This window comes from Nerophis lumbriciformis, linkage group LG21 (genome assembly GCF_033978685.3).
Source record: "Nerophis lumbriciformis linkage group LG21, RoL_Nlum_v2.1, whole genome shotgun sequence".
In the NCBI taxonomy this organism is placed as follows: Eukaryota; Metazoa; Chordata; class Actinopteri; order Syngnathiformes; family Syngnathidae; genus Nerophis; species Nerophis lumbriciformis.
Window position 1 is genome coordinate 34,725,001 of NC_084568.2, and position 18,751 is coordinate 34,743,751.

At 37.6% G+C, this 18,751-nt stretch overlaps 1 protein-coding gene across 1 annotated transcript in view; it reads right to left on the reverse strand.

The window, feature by feature from the left end:
* The window catches only part of csmd2 (CUB and Sushi multiple domains 2), an 828,472-nt gene that overhangs the window by 264,706 nt on the left and 545,015 nt on the right, over positions 1-18,751 (reverse strand). The window contains exons 31-33 of the mRNA XM_061982429.2: positions 8,352-8,546; positions 6,233-6,349; positions 1,913-2,026 (exon numbers count right to left, since the gene is read on the reverse strand). Of these exons, the coding sequence (XP_061838413.2) occupies positions 1,913-2,026; positions 6,233-6,349; positions 8,352-8,546 (426 nt within the window). The remainder of the gene's footprint in view (positions 1-1,912; positions 2,027-6,232; positions 6,350-8,351; positions 8,547-18,751) is intronic.

An 18,751-nucleotide genomic window follows, 5' to 3' on the forward strand; every position in this document is an offset into this window, starting at 1 on the left:
GTCTCCTAGCCGCTCAGGCAAATCATATTGTCTGAAAAGGCATTTTCCCATCGATAAAGTGACACCATTGCACTCTGAATATACATATTTATATATATATATATATATATATATATATATATATATATATATATATATATATATATATATATACACACATTTATCTATCTATCTATATCTATATATATATATATATATATATATATATATATATATATATACAGTATATATATACACATATATACACACATATATACACATCTATATATGTATACATATATACATTTCTTTCTCTCTCTCTATATATATATATATATACATATATACACATACATATATGTTTATATATACACATATACAAATATATACATACATATATGTATATATATATATACATATATACATTTATATATGCATACATATATATATATACACATATATATACACGTGTATATATACATATATACATACATATACATACATATATATGTATATATATACATATACATATATACATATATATACATATATATATACATATACATATATACATATATATATATATATATACATATACATATATATATTATACATATATATATATTATATATACATATACATATATATATATATATATATACATATACATATATATATATACACATATACATATATATATATATATATACATATATATATATATATATATATATATATATATATATACATATATATACATATATATATATATATATATATATATACATATATATATATATATACATATATATATATATATACATACATATATATATATATATATATATATATATATATATATATATATATATATATATATATATATATATATATATATATATATATATATATATATATATATATATATACTCTAAAATGGATTACATTTTTTTCCCAAAAAATTCTAAACACAATACCCCATAGTGACAATGTGAAAAGTTTTATTTTTATTTTTGGCATATATATATATATATATATATATATATATATATATATATATATATATATATATATATATATATATATATATAAAACACACAATACCCCAAAGTGACAATGTGAAAACTTTTGTTGTATTTTTGGCAAATTTTTATATATAAAAATTTAAAAAATCATGTGTACATAAGTATTCACAGCGCATCCACTTTTCCCACATTCTGTTATGTTAGAGCCATATTCCAAAATGAGTAAAATTCATTTTTGTCTTTGAGAAAAAACCGATGAAAAATTAAATTAAGGTATAAAAATACCTGCAATTTGTTATCCTTATAAAGCAGACAGCATGTGTGTGTGTGTGTGTGTGTGTGTGTGTTCTGGCAATGCTTATTTCACGGGGACATCGCTCTGTTTACACAGTCACCTTTAGGGGACCTCTGACGGTATGGGGACAAAAAAACAGGTCCCCTAAAGAGAAACCTTTTTAAATGATAGTCAGATCCATTCTGAAGATGCCTAAGTGACTTTTAAGCTTCGGCCCATAAAATATGTTTACTTGTTAGTTTGAGTGTGAGACATTTGCACAGCAGCCCCCTCATCGGGCTGCAGCTGGTACATTTAAAGTGGTGAAACTTCCTATAAGAGGACAGCTGTAGTGCTGTATTCTGAGGATCATGTCATATTTAATTGGAACTTTTTTTGTTTGTTTTAATGGTCCTCAGTAGTCACGTACAAATTTGTGTGAATTATGCAAAATGATTTAAATGTGGTCCCCATGAAGCATATTAACTCTTTTTCCCCAGGGTCCCCAGTAAGAATGATCAGCACATTACTTCATCAATCCAGAGATTTAAAGACGTGTATGAGCTAACTGGGCAGTGGCCGTTTTACCAAATTTTGATAACCAGTATGTGTGTGTGTGTGTGTGTTCAAGTACCTGTGTGCGTTCCAGACAGGGAACTTAGGACCCGGGAGGACTGAGTGGGTCCATCGAAAACCTCCACCACGTCGTTCAGAGCGGTCTGGAAGAAGGCGAACTGGCTGAACACCACTAGAAAACATACACAGGCACCGTGAGTCATTGGAACAGAGAGCTAGGTTCCGGCCTAGGAATAACTAATGGAATAACTCCATTTTGTCCTCAAAATTCTACCAAAAAATACCCCACAATGACAATGTGTGTGTTTTTTTTTAATTATATATGTATGTGTGGGAAAAAATCACAAGACTATTTCATCTCTACAGGCCTGTTTCATGAGGGGGGTACCCTCAATCGTCAGGAGATTTTAATGGGAGCATTCGCATACCATGGTTTATATAGGGCACAGAGTGGGTGGGTACAGGCTGGCCTAGGGGCGTGGTGATTGGTTCATGTGTTACCTAGGAGGTGTTTCCGTCTATGGCGGCATGTTGTTACAATTTCGCTGCGCTTGTTGAGGGATGACAGGTCTGGACGGTAGATAATAAACAATCTACCAAGAACCCACCCACAGTTGAGGAACTAAAGGATTTTGAGAACGACATGCTCAAAATGATACAATCAGTCAAATTCAAGCCAATCCGCAACCCACTCCTCACCAAGCTGAAAAATGACAAGGAGCGCATCAAGAAAGTAAACAACCTCATCATAGCTGCCGATAAAACCACAAACTTCTACAGAATGGACATACCAGAACACCACACCTTACTGGACAGAAGCATCACCAAATCATACAAAAAAGCGCAACCCAACACCTTACAGAACATCCACCTGGAAAATAAAAGGATCGCGGCTGAACTGGACATTGAGGACAGGGTGGACGCCACAGCCAACAAGGAAGCCTTCATCACATTGAAGGATCACAAACCCAACTTCGCAAATAACCCAACATGCCGACTAATAAACCCAACTAAATCTGAAATAGGAAAAATCAGCAAAATAATCCTGGACAGAGTCAACACAAAAATCAAGGACAAAACACCACTCAACCAATGGAGAAATACAGCAGCAGTAATCAAATGGTTCAACAACATCCAAGACAAACAACAGCACAACTTTATCTCCTTTGATATCGAGGAATTTTACCCTTCCATCACGCAAGACCTACTGACTCAAGCACTAGACTTCGCCTCAGACTACGACTCAATCACAGGCAACGAAAGAAACATCATCATCCACGCAAAAAACTCCATTCTCATCCACAACAATACACCATGGCAAAAAAAGAACAATGCAACATTTGACGTCACTATGGGAAGTTTTGACGGAGCAGAAACGTGTGAACTCGTTGGGAGTTTCCTCCTCTCCCAGCTCGCTAGCCTCAATCTGAACCTTGGTATTTACCGTGATGACGGACTGGCAGTGTGTCGCGCCTCGCCAAGGAGCAGCGAGAATACCAAGAAGCGCATATGCCAAATTTTCAAAGAGAACGGCCTACGGATCACGATTGAAGCCAACAAGCAAACCGTCAACTTTCTTGACGTCACTTTCAACCTGAGAAATAACAGCTACCAACCATTCACGAAACCCAACACAACACTCCAATACGTGCACCATGACAGCAACCATCCACCCACCACCACGAAAAGAATACCTACCGGAATCAATAAAAGGCTATCGATGCTGTCATCTAGCAAAGCTGAATTTGACCAAGCAACCCCCCCGTACCAAAAAGCCCTTGATGAAAGCGGATACAATTTCACCCTCACCTATGAACCCACGCCAGGAAACCAGCCAAAAAAGAACAGAAAACGGAACGACATCATCTGGTACAACCCCCCATACAGAAAAAACGTCTCAACGAACATTGGACACAAATTCCTCAACCTGATTGACAAACACTTTCCCAAAGACAACAACCTAAGAAAAGTATTCAACAAGAACAACATCAAATTGAGCTACAGCTGCATGAACAATATACGACAAATCATCTCAAACCACAACAAAACAATTGCAAATGAGCCGTCGACCCCCAGTCAGAACGACTCCAAAACCAACAAAGCATGTAACTGTCGAAAGAAACCTGGTTGCCCTCTCAACGGGGGATGCTTACAAACATCAGTTGTCTACCAATCTAAGGTAATACGCAAGGACATTAACACATCCGACACATATGTAGGATTAACCGAGGGTGAATTCAAAACCAGATGGAACAACCACAAGGCTTCTTTCAGGAACAAAAACCTGCGAAATACCACAGTTCTCAGCAAACACATTTGGGACCTCAAAGACAATAATGTTGAATATTCAATAACATGGCAAATTCTTGCATCCAGCACACCTTACAATAGTGGTAATAAAAGATGCAACCTATGCTTGAAAGAGAAACTGTTTATTATCTACCGTCCAGACCTGTCATCCCTCAACAAGCGCAGCGAAATTGTAACAACATGCCGCCATAGACGGAAACACCTCCTAGGTAACACATGAACCAATCACCACGCCCCTAGGCCAGCCTGTACCCACCCACTCTGTGCCCTATATAAACCATGGTATGCGAATGCTCCCATTAAAATCTCCTGACGATTGAGGGTACCCCCCCTCATGAAACAGGCCTGTAGAGATGAAATAGTCTTGTGATTTTTTCCCACACATACATATATTGCGCTCTACTACGGTATCGAGCACTATTTTTTGGATAACCTTATTAAGACATATATATATATATATATATATATATATATATATATATATATATATATATATATATATATATATAATTATATATATATACACACACATATACACACTTTTACACACACATATACATAGATATACAGATATATACTGTATACACTAATATATACATATATACACACACACATACATACATATATATATACACACGTATACACACTTTTACACACACACATATATACACACACATACATACATATACATATATACACACACACATATACACACTTTTACACACACACATATATATACACACACACTTATACACACACTTATACACACACACATATACATATATATACACACACACGTATACACGCACACTTATACACACACATATACATATATACACACACACACACAAATATATAGACCACACACACACACACACACACACACACACACACACACACACACACACACACACACACACACACACACACACACACACACACACACACACACACACATTTAAACAAACATTTACATATATACACACACGCACACATACAGTATATACACACATTTATATACACACATATACATATATACACACTTATACACACACACACACACACACATTTTATGCACAAACATTTACATACGTATATACACACACACACATTTTATACACAAACATTTACATATATACACACATATATATACACACACACGCATATATATATATATATATATATATATATATATATATATATATATATATATATATATACTACTGTATATATACACGTACATAAGCACATACAAATTATGACTAGGACCCAGAACCAAACTTAAAGGAAGCCCTAAAAGTTAAAAAAAAGGTTAGAATATATATATATATATATATATATATATATATATATATATATATATACACACACACACATAAACATATAGTATTGGTTGTCTATCTGGGTTGGCCCTGTGATGCGGTGGCGACTTGTCCACGGTGTACCCCGCCTTCCGCCCATGTGCAGCTGGGATAGGCTCCAGCACCCCCCGCGATCCCAAAAGGGACAAGCGGTAGAAAATGGATGGTTTTGAAAATGAAAAATGTTAAAATGGCTACAGCATGCTTTAATTTTTCAGTGTGCGGCCCTCAGTGGAAAAAGTATGGACACCCCTGCTGTAAAATAACAAAATATATATTTTTAAACGTAAAAAAACAAGTGAAATAATATTATACGCAGATATTTGTGAAAAATAACATCAGTGGTCAGTAGGGCAAGGTGGGGAAGGGCAAAGTGTGCCTGGACGTGTGATGTTGGCACAGATAGATGAGTGATGCTGCGCTCGCATGAAAACAGAAACTGAAAGAAAAGGATCGATCCCAACGCGCTGACGTCAATTTGATATCAAAACCCACCTTGTTATCCATCCTACTGATAATTAGATCGATACACCCACCCCTTCCTGTCACTCAAAGACACCAGAAATATTGCATATTTGTATTGCAATCTCCCGGTTCTTGCTTTCACTTTCACTTTCAGCATGACAGGCACAGTACTGGTATCATATTTCACTGCGGTACTTCTAGAGTGATGACAACATTTCAGCAGGAAATATCGCTTGGCTTACCGTAATCCTTGGGAACCACCACGGCGTACAGGCAGGTCCTCGCATTGCTGTAGTTGCCGGGGTAACCGGGCGACAGGACCACTCCTTCCTGACCCGAGTACTGCCCACCGCACGGCGCTGCAACAAAGTTAGCGGAAAACGTGTTTCTTACATGTACCGTTATCACTGGAGGACAAGGACGAGCTGAACATGCTTCAATACACACCGCTACGCAAGGGCTCATAAAAGAAAACAAATGCATGCGGCTCGATCCAAATATCGACAGTAACGATACCAGTACAGTATCAATATATGGTCAATAATACGTTGATTAGTTTGCCGTAAGGGACAAGCGGTAGAAAATGGATGGATGGGTGTCAGTTCTTTGATTAACTACATTCCTCCATAACATAGATAAACAGCTCTAATACATTTTCGTAATTACTTAAAAGAAAACTGGTTTTGTTGAATAAGATTCTACACAAACATTTAATATGTTTAATAACATTCTACCCAAACATTTATTTTGTCTAATAAAATTCTACCCCAAAAATTGATTTGTTTAATAAAATTCTACCCAAACATTTATTTTATCTAAAACAATTCTACCCCAAAATTGTATTTGTTTGATAAAATTATACCTCAAAATTTAATTTGTTTAATAATATTATACGCCAAAATTTAATTTGTTTGATAAAATTAAACCTCAAAATTTAATTTGTTTAATATTATACCCCAAAATTTAATTTGTTTAATAAAATTATACCCCAAAATTGTATTTGTTTGACAAAGTTATACCCTAAAATTGTATTTGTTTAATAAAATTATACCCAAACATAAAATGGTTTTAATAAAATTATACCCCAAAAATGTAATATGTTTAATAAAAATATAGCCAAACATTTAATATGTTTAATAAAATTGTACCCAAACATTCAATTTGTTTAATAAAATTATACCCCAAAATGTAATTGTTTAATAAAATTATACCCCAACATTTAAATTAATTAGTAAAATTACAGCCAAACACAAAATTGTTTTAATAAAATTATACCCAAAACATTTAATATGTTTGATAAAATTCTACCCAAACATTTAATTTGTTTCATACAATTCTACCCAAACATTTAATTTGTTTAGTAAAATTCTACCCAAACATGTAATATGTTCAATAAAATTCAAGCCAAACATGTAATTTGTTTTATAAAATTGTACCCAAACATTTAATATGTTTATTAAAATTATAGTCAAACATTTAATTTGTTTATTAAATTCTACCCAAACATTTAATTTGTTCATTAAATTCTACCCAAATGTTTAATATGTTAAATAAAACTATACCCAAACATTTAATTTTTTTCATAAAATTATACCCAAACTTTTGATATGTTTAATAAAATTCTAGCCAAACATGTAATTTGTTTCATAAAAATTATACCCAAACCTTTAATATGTTTAATAAAATTATAGTCAAACATTTAATTTGTTTATTAAATTCTACCCAAACGTTTAATATGTTTAATAAAATTATACCCGAGCATTTAATATGTTTAATACAATTCTAGCCAAACATTTAATTGGTTTCATAAAATTATACTCGAAAATTAATATTTGTTTCATAAAATTCTACACAAACATTTAATTTGTTTAATAAAATTATACCCAAACATTTAATTTGTTTAATAAAATTAAAAGACGGACTAAAACTTTATATATATATATATATATATATATATATATATATATATATATATATATATATATATATATATATACATATATATATATATACATATATATATATATATATATAAGCGTGTATGTATATGTGTTTATATGTATTTAATTTAAAAAAAAAATTTAATCGATTTTTCATATTTTTAAATTTATTAAGAATAGTTACAAATAAGAATTGCGAATAATTTGAAAATTTAATTCCAACTTCCGATATCGAGTGGCGCTTTCCATCATTTTCAGCAACCTGCATTGCAAAATGATTAACCCCCTCCTCCTCTCACGCGAGATCCACCCAGGAACTTATGAATCCCTTCCCTGCCGTACACCTTCAGTAGACCAGTGAAAAAAAAGGTGCAATTTGGAGATAGGGTGAAGGTGTGTTTTTGTGTCTGCAGATGTTTACCAGTGCAGATGGGTTTGTCTTTGTTCCAGCTGGGCTTGCCGTCCTCTCCCATGATGCACGTGAGGGTTTGATCCCCCTCCAGCGTGTAGCCGCTGTCGCAGTGGTAGGTGACGCCGGAGCCCAGCTTGAGTTCGGTGCCCACCCGCGTCCCGTTCCGCAGCAGCCCCGGCTCGAAGCAAGACTCCCGGGGGTTCTCTGCCAGGAAAGACGTGGGGAAAATCACACATGTTGGACTTTTTTTTACACGGCACGGGGACGACTCAAGCCCTCCTTATTCCGTCTGGAGGTGTGTGAGCTGCAGAGAGAGACAGGCGGCTGATTGAGAGTGGCATTGGTCAGGCCCAAGGTCTGCTGACTGCACACAAGCAGTGGAGTGGAGAAGACACCGTGCGTAAACATCCTTCCCTTCTCGCATACAAACACACAACTCATGTCAGTCACTCCTCGGGCCGCTGGGAGAGAGAGAGACACCATTGTGCTGTGGGAAGGGACTCAAATATGTTCAGTCTCAGTCCTAAACACCTCACCACCATGTCTGATGACAACCCTTACTGGATGTGCAGCAAACCCGATCACACCCGAGGCCCTGGCTCCGGAGCGAGGATTCTGGTCGCACCATCTGCCGTTTAGACCGCAACCGTCTCCTGTTGTGCTAACTCACTTTCCAGTTTTGCTCATTAGGAGGTGTGTATATACTGTGTATAGATATATACAAAGAGTGTAAATAAATATATATATATATATATATATATATATATATATATATATATATATATATAGGTAAAAGCCAGTAAATTAGAATATTTTGAAAAACTTGATTTATTTCAGTAATTGCATTCAAAAGGTGTAACTTGTACATTATATTTATTCATTGCACACAGACTGATGCATTCAAATGTTTATTTCATTTAATTTTGATGATTTGAAGTGGCAACAAATGAAAATCCAAAATTCCGTGTGTCACAAAATTAGAATATAACTTAAGGCTAATACAAAAAAGGGATTTTTAGAAATGTTGGCGAACTGAAAAGTATGAAAATGAAAAATATGAGCATGTACAATACTCAATACTTGGTTGGAGCTCCTTTTGCCTCAATTACTGCGTTAATGCGGCGTGGCATGGAGTCGATGAGTTTCTGGCACTGCTCAGGTGTTATGAGAGCCCAGGTTGCTCTGATAGTGGCCTTCAACTCTTCTGCGTTTTTGGGTCTGGCATTCTGCATCTTCCTTTTCACAATACCCCACAGATTTTCTATGGGGCTAAGGTCAGGGGAGTTGGCGGGCCAATTTAGAACAGAAATACCATGGTCCGTAAACCAGGCACGGGTAGATTTTGCGCTGTGTGCAGGCGCCAAGTCCTGTTGGAACTTGAAATCTCCATCACCATAGAGCAGGTCAGCAGCAGGAAGCATGAAGTGCTCTAAAACTTGCTGGTAGACGGCTGCGTTGACCCTGGATCTCAGGAAACAGAGTGGACCGACACCAGCAAATGACATGGCACCCCAAACCATCACCCAACCATGCAAATTTTGCATTTCCTTTGGAAATCGAGGTCCCAGAGTCTGGAGGAAGACAGGAGAGGCACAGGATCCACGTTGCCTGAAGTCTAGTGTAAAGTTTCCACCATCAGTGATGGTTTGGGGTGCCATGTCATCTGCTGGTGTCGGTCCACTCTGTTTCCTGAGATCCAGGGTCAACGCAGCCGTCTACCAGCAAGTTTTAGAGCACTTCATGCTTCCTGCTGCTGACCTGCTCTATGGAGATGGAGATTTCAAGTTCCAACAGGACTTGGCGCCTGCACACAGCGCAAAATCTACCCGTGCCTGGTTTACGGACCATGGTATTTCTGTTCTAAATTGGCCCGCCAACTCCCCTGACCTTAGCCCCATAGAAAATCTGTGGGGTATTGTGAAAAGGAAGATGCAGAATGCCAGACCCAAAAACGCAGAAGAGTTGAAGGCCACTATCAGAGCAACCTGGGCTCTCATAACACCTGAGCAGTGCCAGAAACTCATCGACTCCATGCCACGCCGCATTAACGCAGTAATTGAGGCAAAAGGAGCTCCAACCAAGTATTGAGTATTGTACATGCTCATATTTTTCATTTTCATACTTTTCAGTTGGCCAACATTTCTAAAAATCCCTTTTTTGTATTAGCCTTAAGTAATATTCTAATTTTGTGACACACGGAATTTTGGATTTTCATTTGTTGCCACTTCAAATCATCAAAATTAAATGAAATAAACATTTGAATGCATCAGTCTGTGTGCAATGAATAAATATAATGTTGGCCGTGCGCGACCCGAGGGTCCCTGGTTCAATCCCCACCTAGTACCAACCTCGTCATGTCCGTTGTGTCCTGAGCAAGACACTTCACCCTTGCTCCTGATGGGTGCTGGTTAGCGCCTTGCATGGCAGCTCCCTCCATCAGTGTGTGAATGTGTGTGTGAATGGGTAAATGTGGAAGTAGTGTCAAAGCGCTTTGAGTACCTTGAAGGTAGAAAAGCGCTATACAAGTACAACCCATTTATCATTTATCATTTACAAGTTACACCTTTTGAATGCAATTACTGAAATAAATCAAGTTTTTCAAAATATTCTAATTTACTGGCTTTTACCTGTATGTATATATGGGGCGGTATGGCGTAGTGGGTAGAGGGGCCGTGCCAGAAACCTGAGGGTTGCAGGTTCTCCCCGCCTCTTGACATCCAAATCGCTGCCGTTGTGTCCTTGGGCAGGACACTTCACCCTTGCCCCCGGTGCCGCTCACACTGGTGAATGAATGATTAATGAGTGATAGGTGGTGGTCGTAGGGGCCGTAGGCGCAAACTGGCAGCCTCGCTTCCGTCAGTCTAACCCAGAGCAGCTGTGGCTACAAATGTAGCTTACCACCACCAGGTGTGAATGAATGATGGGTTCCCACTTCTCTGTGAGCGCTTTGAGAATCTAACAATAGAAAAGCGCGATATAAAATCTAATCCATTATTATTATTATTATATACTGTGTATAGATGTATACAATGTGTATATATATACAGTGTATTTATAAACACTATATATATATATATATATATATACATATATATATGTATACATATATATGTATATGTGTGTATTTATGTATGTGTGTGTATAAATAGGTGTATATACAGTATGTGTATATGTATATATACCAATGTTTTTTAATATATGTGAATACATATGTGTGTACATGAGTGTATATACTAACACCTACCGGTATATGTGGATATATGTAAATATATATATATATATATATATATATATATATAAATATATATATATATATATGTGTATGTGTGTGTATATATATGTGTATATACGTGTACATGTATATATATGTATATACCAATGTTTTTATATGTATGAATACATATGCGTGTACATGAGTGAGTGTATATACGGATACCAACTGTATATGCGGATGTGTATATATATTTATATATTTATATATATATATATAGATAGATAGATAGATAGATAGATAGATAGATAGATAGATAGATAGATAGATAGATATATATATATATATATATATATATATATGTGTATATGTATACATACAGTACAATGTTTTTATATGTATGAATACATGTGTGTACATGAGTGAGTGTATATACGAATACCTATATGCGGATGTGTATATATATATATATATATATATATATATATATATATATATATATATATATATATATATACACACATACACAAATATGTATTAATACATATATACACATATGTATAGACACACATACATAAATACACACAATTAATGAAGAAATAGAAAACAATTAAAACAAATAAAGAGGTGAGATAAACAATTATGAACAAAATAGTCCAGAATGTGATGAAAGGTGGTGTGCTGCTGGAGCCATGATGAGAGGAGGACTTGAACAAGGACATTGATGGACAAAAAGGGGTGAGAGGCATGATCTGTTCAAACAGTGGACATGATATGACATACCAACAATATAAAAAGGCGTGTGTTGTGATGTGTGCCAGTCCACGCCGGTTATTCTAATGTGTGTGTCCACTTATTTCCCCAGAGAGCCCCGTCAGACCTTGGCACCCACCCAGCAGGACTGTTGGTCAACAGACTGACAGCACCTCAGGCACATTGTGTCATCTTGCTCGCCCAGCACACTTCTTCCATAATTCTTATCTTATCTGCTTATGCTTTACTACTGCGGAGAATTCACAACAGGGGAAAGTGGAGCGTTTTTTTTTTCTTTTTTACGAGCCACACACTGGGTCCATCTGCCGGAGCAGATTGGCAGCTCATTATCACACATTGTATCAGATGCCGTAAATATCACGGGGATGAGTTCAGGGGTAAGCCTGTCAGACCAGAACAGCACAATCCAATCCGAAGATGTGCAATTTGCAAATGCATTGCGGAGCCAGGACGCAAAACAACCACCAGCCAAGAAACAGTTGGAGGTCCTCACGCATTAGACACATGTTGTCTTCCTCAGCAACACATTTCATCCTCATACTTTCTAGTCTGACTAAATATTAGCTGTGCAAGTGTCTTCCATTACAAACAGTTATTCATCCTCAAAAGCAGGGGTCTCTACTTAGTTGACAGTCAATACATCAACTAATTGAATGATGGATGAAAGCTAACTCGATAACTTTACATCAATTGTGACGTCCGTTTGTGTTCGTCTGTCGCTTACAATCAAGGGTACAAGAGGGTTCGCTCTGCGCATCGCTATCAGCACCTGAGTGTGTTTATTCACTAGTAGAATTCAATGAACAGAGTGACCTCTTGTCAGTCATCCACAACATTTGTCTCTGTGGGCGTAGGTGGGACCCGCTGGCGTACACACACCATAGACCAGGACTGGGCAATTATTTTGACTCAGGGGCCAAATTTAGAGAAAAAAAATGCATCTGGGGGCCGGTATATATATTTTTAGGAACACTGATACAAAACCTCACAATAGTGTCTGATTGAATGCTAAAAAGTTAAAAAGTTAAAGTCATACTTGCCAACCTTGAGACCTCTGATTTCGGGAGGTGGGGGTGGGGGCGTGGTTGGGGGCGTGGTTAAGAGGGGAGGAGTATATTGACAGCTAGAATTCACCAAGTCAAGTATTTCATACACATATATATATATATATATATATATATATATATATATATATATATATATATATATATAGATATCTACATCCTGAAAATATGCAAACAAACTGTGTTTAGATAATTGATACCTCAAACTTGCATAAATAAATATTAAGGAATATAACATAAATTGGCTTCTGAGAGTTTCAAAATGTAATGAATAAAATGCTAAAGTTGTTGATAAACAAGCAATTATTTTAATAATTAAATATCGTAATTTTAAATGAATTATTATGATAATTTGAAATCAATTATTTCAAATATGTTTATTTTAATGTATAATTATATGGCTGGATGTAATAAGAAGTCACGAAAAAATACAAATAAAAATACAATTAATTTTGATGTTTTTAGCAAAATATAGTAAAAATGTATTTAGTTTTTTTTTTTTTTAATTAATAAATATATTTATTTTTAGGTAAAATAAACATAATACTACAATTTATCTCTAGTCTGGATGATTTAGTTCTTGTCACCCTGTTGTCCTCCCGTCATGAAAAAAGGCTGTCCTCACTCAGGTCCGCATGGAGCTGGAGGGGGCGTGGCTTCCAGCTCCGGCTGAAAATCGGGAGATTTTCGGGAGAATATTTGTCCCGGGAGGTTTTCGGGAGAGGCGCTGAATTTCGGGAGTCTCCCGGAAAATTCGGGAGGGTTGGCAAGTATGGTTAAAGTAGCAATGATTGTCACACACACTCGGTGTGGCGAAATTATTCTCCGCATTTGACCCATCACCCTTGATTAACCCCCTGGGAGGTGAGAGGAGAAGTGAGCAGCAGCTGTGCCCTCGTCCGAGAACCATTTTTGGAGATTTAACCCCCAATTCCAACCCTTGATGCTGAGTGCCAAGCAGGGAGGTAATGGCTCCCATTTTTATAGTCTTTGGTATGACTCGGCCGAGTTTTGAACTCACAACCGACCGATCTCAGGGCGGACACTCTAACCACTAGGCCACTGAGTAGGATAAAAACGTTATGACAGACCGCCTTGAAAAACGGAACGGAATTTTACTTTTTTTTTTAATGAATGAGACACCCAGAATGTACATGAAAATAAAGAATACAATATTAACTATGAACAATAAAACACTGAATATTGACAACATGTGAACGTCGAATCCCCTCTCCATCCACATACTTTACAATCAAGCGAAACCCAACAAAAATGCAACAAACACAGAGAAATATGAACGCTAAGGGTAAAAAAAATCTGATACATCTGATATATCACTAAGCTTTAGAACTTTGCTGTAAAAATCTCTTTCCGCGTCTGTCCCTGATACACACATTTCAGGCTGGCCGCTCTGGAAACACACCACGCCCACACTGCTTGGTGCTTCGTCTGAGCTGCTGTGATTTAAGATTACCATAGTAACTAATTAGATTACCATAGTAACTAGTATATAGCCTCAGTCCAGAAGAGCGCAGTCCGAGGAACAGCCAAGATACTGCGCAGAACCCTATATGTATATATATATATATATATATATATATATATATATATATATATATATATATATATTATATTATATATACATTATCAGAAAAATTGTATGTAAAACATCAAAAAACTTTCCGTTCTCTGAGTTCCCAATGAACAGACAAGAGGCTGTCTTTGTTGCACCAAGCAAAGGCTTGGAAAATTCCATTGTGTACGATGGGAGGAGACGGGAGGGGGTTATCTATTGTCATCCAAGACCTGCCCAGGCTGAAGCCAGGACAAGCCCGAGCCCGAGGCATCTTTTTCTTTTGTGTTAATGTGACCGAAAACAATGACTGTTTACATACTCCCCATTCCTTTAGAAACAGATGTTGTTCTGTAAACAGGGAAAGTCCAAATAAAAAGAGGTGGCGTACAATCTTTAGCCAGAGCAGGGGTCGGCAACCCGCGGCTCCGGAGCTTTTGATCAGTCTGATGCGGCTCAGCCGCATACTTGCCGACCCCCCCCCCCCTCCCCCCCCCGATTTTCCCGGGAGACTTCCGGATTTCAGTGCCTCTTGCAGAAAACTCCCGGGATTAATATTCTCCGATTTTCACCCTTACATTAATAATAAGGGCGTGCCATGATGGTACAGCATTTAGCGCCCTCTACAATCTGTATAAACAGCGTGCCAACCCAGCCTCTTGTTATATGCATCTTCTGCTTACACACGTATGTGACAGCAAGGCATACTTGGTCAACAGCCACGCAGGTTACACTGACGGTGGCCATTTAAAACAACTTTAACACTCTTACTAATAATGTGCCACACTTTGTACCAAAACCAAACAAGAATGACAAACACATTCCGGGAGAACATCTGCACCTTAACACAACATAAACACAACCGAACAAATACCCAGAATCCCATGCAGCCCTGACTCTTCCGGGCTACATTATACACCCCTGCTACCACCAAACCCCGCCCCCACCCCAACCCTGCTCCCTCACACATCAACCCCCCCTCTGTGCGTCGGTTGAGGTGAAGAGTTAGGGCTGCATGGGATTCTGGGTATTTGTTCTATTGTGTTTATGTTGTGTTACGGTGCGGATGTTCTCCCGAAATGTGTTTGTCATTCTTGTTTGATGTGGGTTCACAGTGTGGCGCATCATTAGTAAGAGTGTTAAAGTTTTTTATACAGCCACCGTCAGTGTAACCTGTGTGGTTGTTGACCAAGTATGCCTTGCTGTCACTTATGTGTGCAAGCAGAAGCCCCATACAACGGGTGGCTGGGCCGGCACGCTGATTTTAGTGGGCGCTAAATGCTGTACCATCACGGCAAGTTCGAGAGAACAGTTGCCTTGACAATCATAGTCTGCCGGAAAAATCGGGAGGGTTGACAAGTATGACGCTGTCACGCGCCATTCATATAAAACCCGCGGGCCGCACTAACATTCAATTTTCATATTAAGGTGTGGGCCGCGTGTCTGAGACTCTTGGTTTATACATAGCACAAAGCAAGAAAAAAAACTTTGTATGCAGTGTTATTTCATTTTAAATTTCAAAATAATTTTGTGGCTCCCATTGTTTTCTTTAATTTGTGAAACTGGTCAAAATGGCTCTTTGACTGGTAAAGGTTGCCGACCCCTGAGCCAGAGCGTGGGTGACACTGTAAGAGGTTACAGGTCGACACGTTTCTCCTCAATTGAGCAAAATTGAATTCTGCCTCTGTCTGATTCTTTGCTTCCTGTCTTGTTTAATAAATGTCATCAGTGTTTGAACCTGACATACATATTATTAATATAATGGATATATGATTCATATATTTGGGTTAAGAGCATGTGAAAGTTTGACTTCTCCCTACTTTACTTCCGTGACGACCTCCTTAAAGTTTTGTAATCAATCAGAAATATCAAGCAGCTAAAATGTGTCAAACATGGATGAACGTGAAGAGAGTGTTTTGCATTTTTCCCCCCATCATGCACGGTGGTGGATTTAAGTGCGTGTAATTCTGAATTATGATCGGTGCTTGGACATTTTTTCTCAATATCCACAAAGTTCAGTGAGCAGGCAGTTTTACGTGTGACCGTGTGTGTTGACGTCTCACGGGCCGGACTGAAGATACCTGCGGACCGCAGTGGGTTATACTCGTATAGCGCTTTTCTACCTTTAAGGTACTCAAAGCGCTTTGACACTATTTCCACATTCACACACACATTCACACACTGATGGCGGGAGCTGCCATGCAAGGCCCTAACAACCACCTATCAGCAGCAAGGGTGAAGTGTCTTGCTCAAGGACACAACGCATGTGACGAGGATGGTGGAAGGTGGGGATTGAACCAGGAACCCTCAGGTTGCTGACACGGCCACTCTCCCAACCTACTACATAATATGCAGTATAATTACAGTAAAAAAATAATGCTGATGATCATTTTCATTATTCATATTCATTGGGGCGGTACAGCTCGGTTAGTAGAGTGGCCGTGCCAGCAAGTTGAGGGTTCCAGGTTCGATCCCCGTTTCCGCCATCCTAGTCACTGCCATTGTGTCCTTGAGCAAGACACTTTCCCCACTTTCTCCCAGTGCCACCCACACTGGTTTAAATGTAACTTAGATATTGGTTCACTAGAGAAAAGTGCTATATAAATATAATTCACTTCACTAATTCACTTCATTATCGGCAATAGTGTGTCGTCCAGCAAAATGTGTTTACGTTGTATTTTAGTAAATAATTGCGGCCCGTGCATACTAGGAGGCTAATAGTTAAATATATTATGGTGATCTAGACACAAATTTAAAAAATGGTGCGAGACAAAAATGACTGCACAACAAACACACAAAGAGCAACTGTCTGTAAGCAAGCGGACGTGTCAACATTAGGGGTGATGTTCGAAACCGGTTCTCCCGGTTGTTCGATAAGAAAAGAACCGATTCCATGGACTCGAATCCCTTTTTGAGAACCGGTTCCCGTTATCGAGGCCACTATAGTAAAGAATAAGAGTTGGTTCTTTATTCGAATCCCGTCCCACAAGAAATGCCCTGTTGGACATCACAGGAAATAACGTAGCTCAAGTCATTAGACCGAGCTACGTCATTTCCTGTGATGTCACACAAGCAGCAAAAATAATGGACCGGAAAAACGCCTCAAGGCATGGCTATTCACCTATAGCGGGGGTCGGCAACCCGCGGCTCTAGATCTTTAGCGCCGCCCTAGAGGCTCTCTGGAGCTTTTGCAAAAATGTATAAAAAATGGAAAAAGATGAAGGGAAACATTTTTTTTTTTGTGTTGATATGGTTTCTGTAGGAGGACAAACATGACACAAACCTCCCTAATTGTTATAAAGCACACTGTTTATATTAAACAAGCTTCACTGATTCGAGTATTTGGCGAGCGCCGTTTTGTCCTACTAATTTTGGCGGTCCTTGAACTCACCGCAGTTTGTTTACATGTATAACTTTCTCCGACTTTCGAGGACGTGTTTAATGCCACTTCTTTTTCTGTCTCATTTTGTCCACCAAACTTTTAACATTGTGCATGAATGCACAAAGGTGAGTTTTGTTGATGTTATTGACTTGTGTGGAGTGCTAATCAGACATATTTTGTTACTGCATGACTGCGAGCTAATCGATGCTAACATGCTATTTAGGCTAGCTATATGTACATATTGCATCATTATGCCTCGTTTGTAGGTATATTTGAGGTAATTTAGTTTCCTTTAAGTCCTCTTAATTCAATTTATATCTCATGACACACTATCTGTATGTAATATGGCTTTTAATTTTTTGAGGCTCCAGACAGATTTGTTTTTGTATTTTTGGTCCAATATGG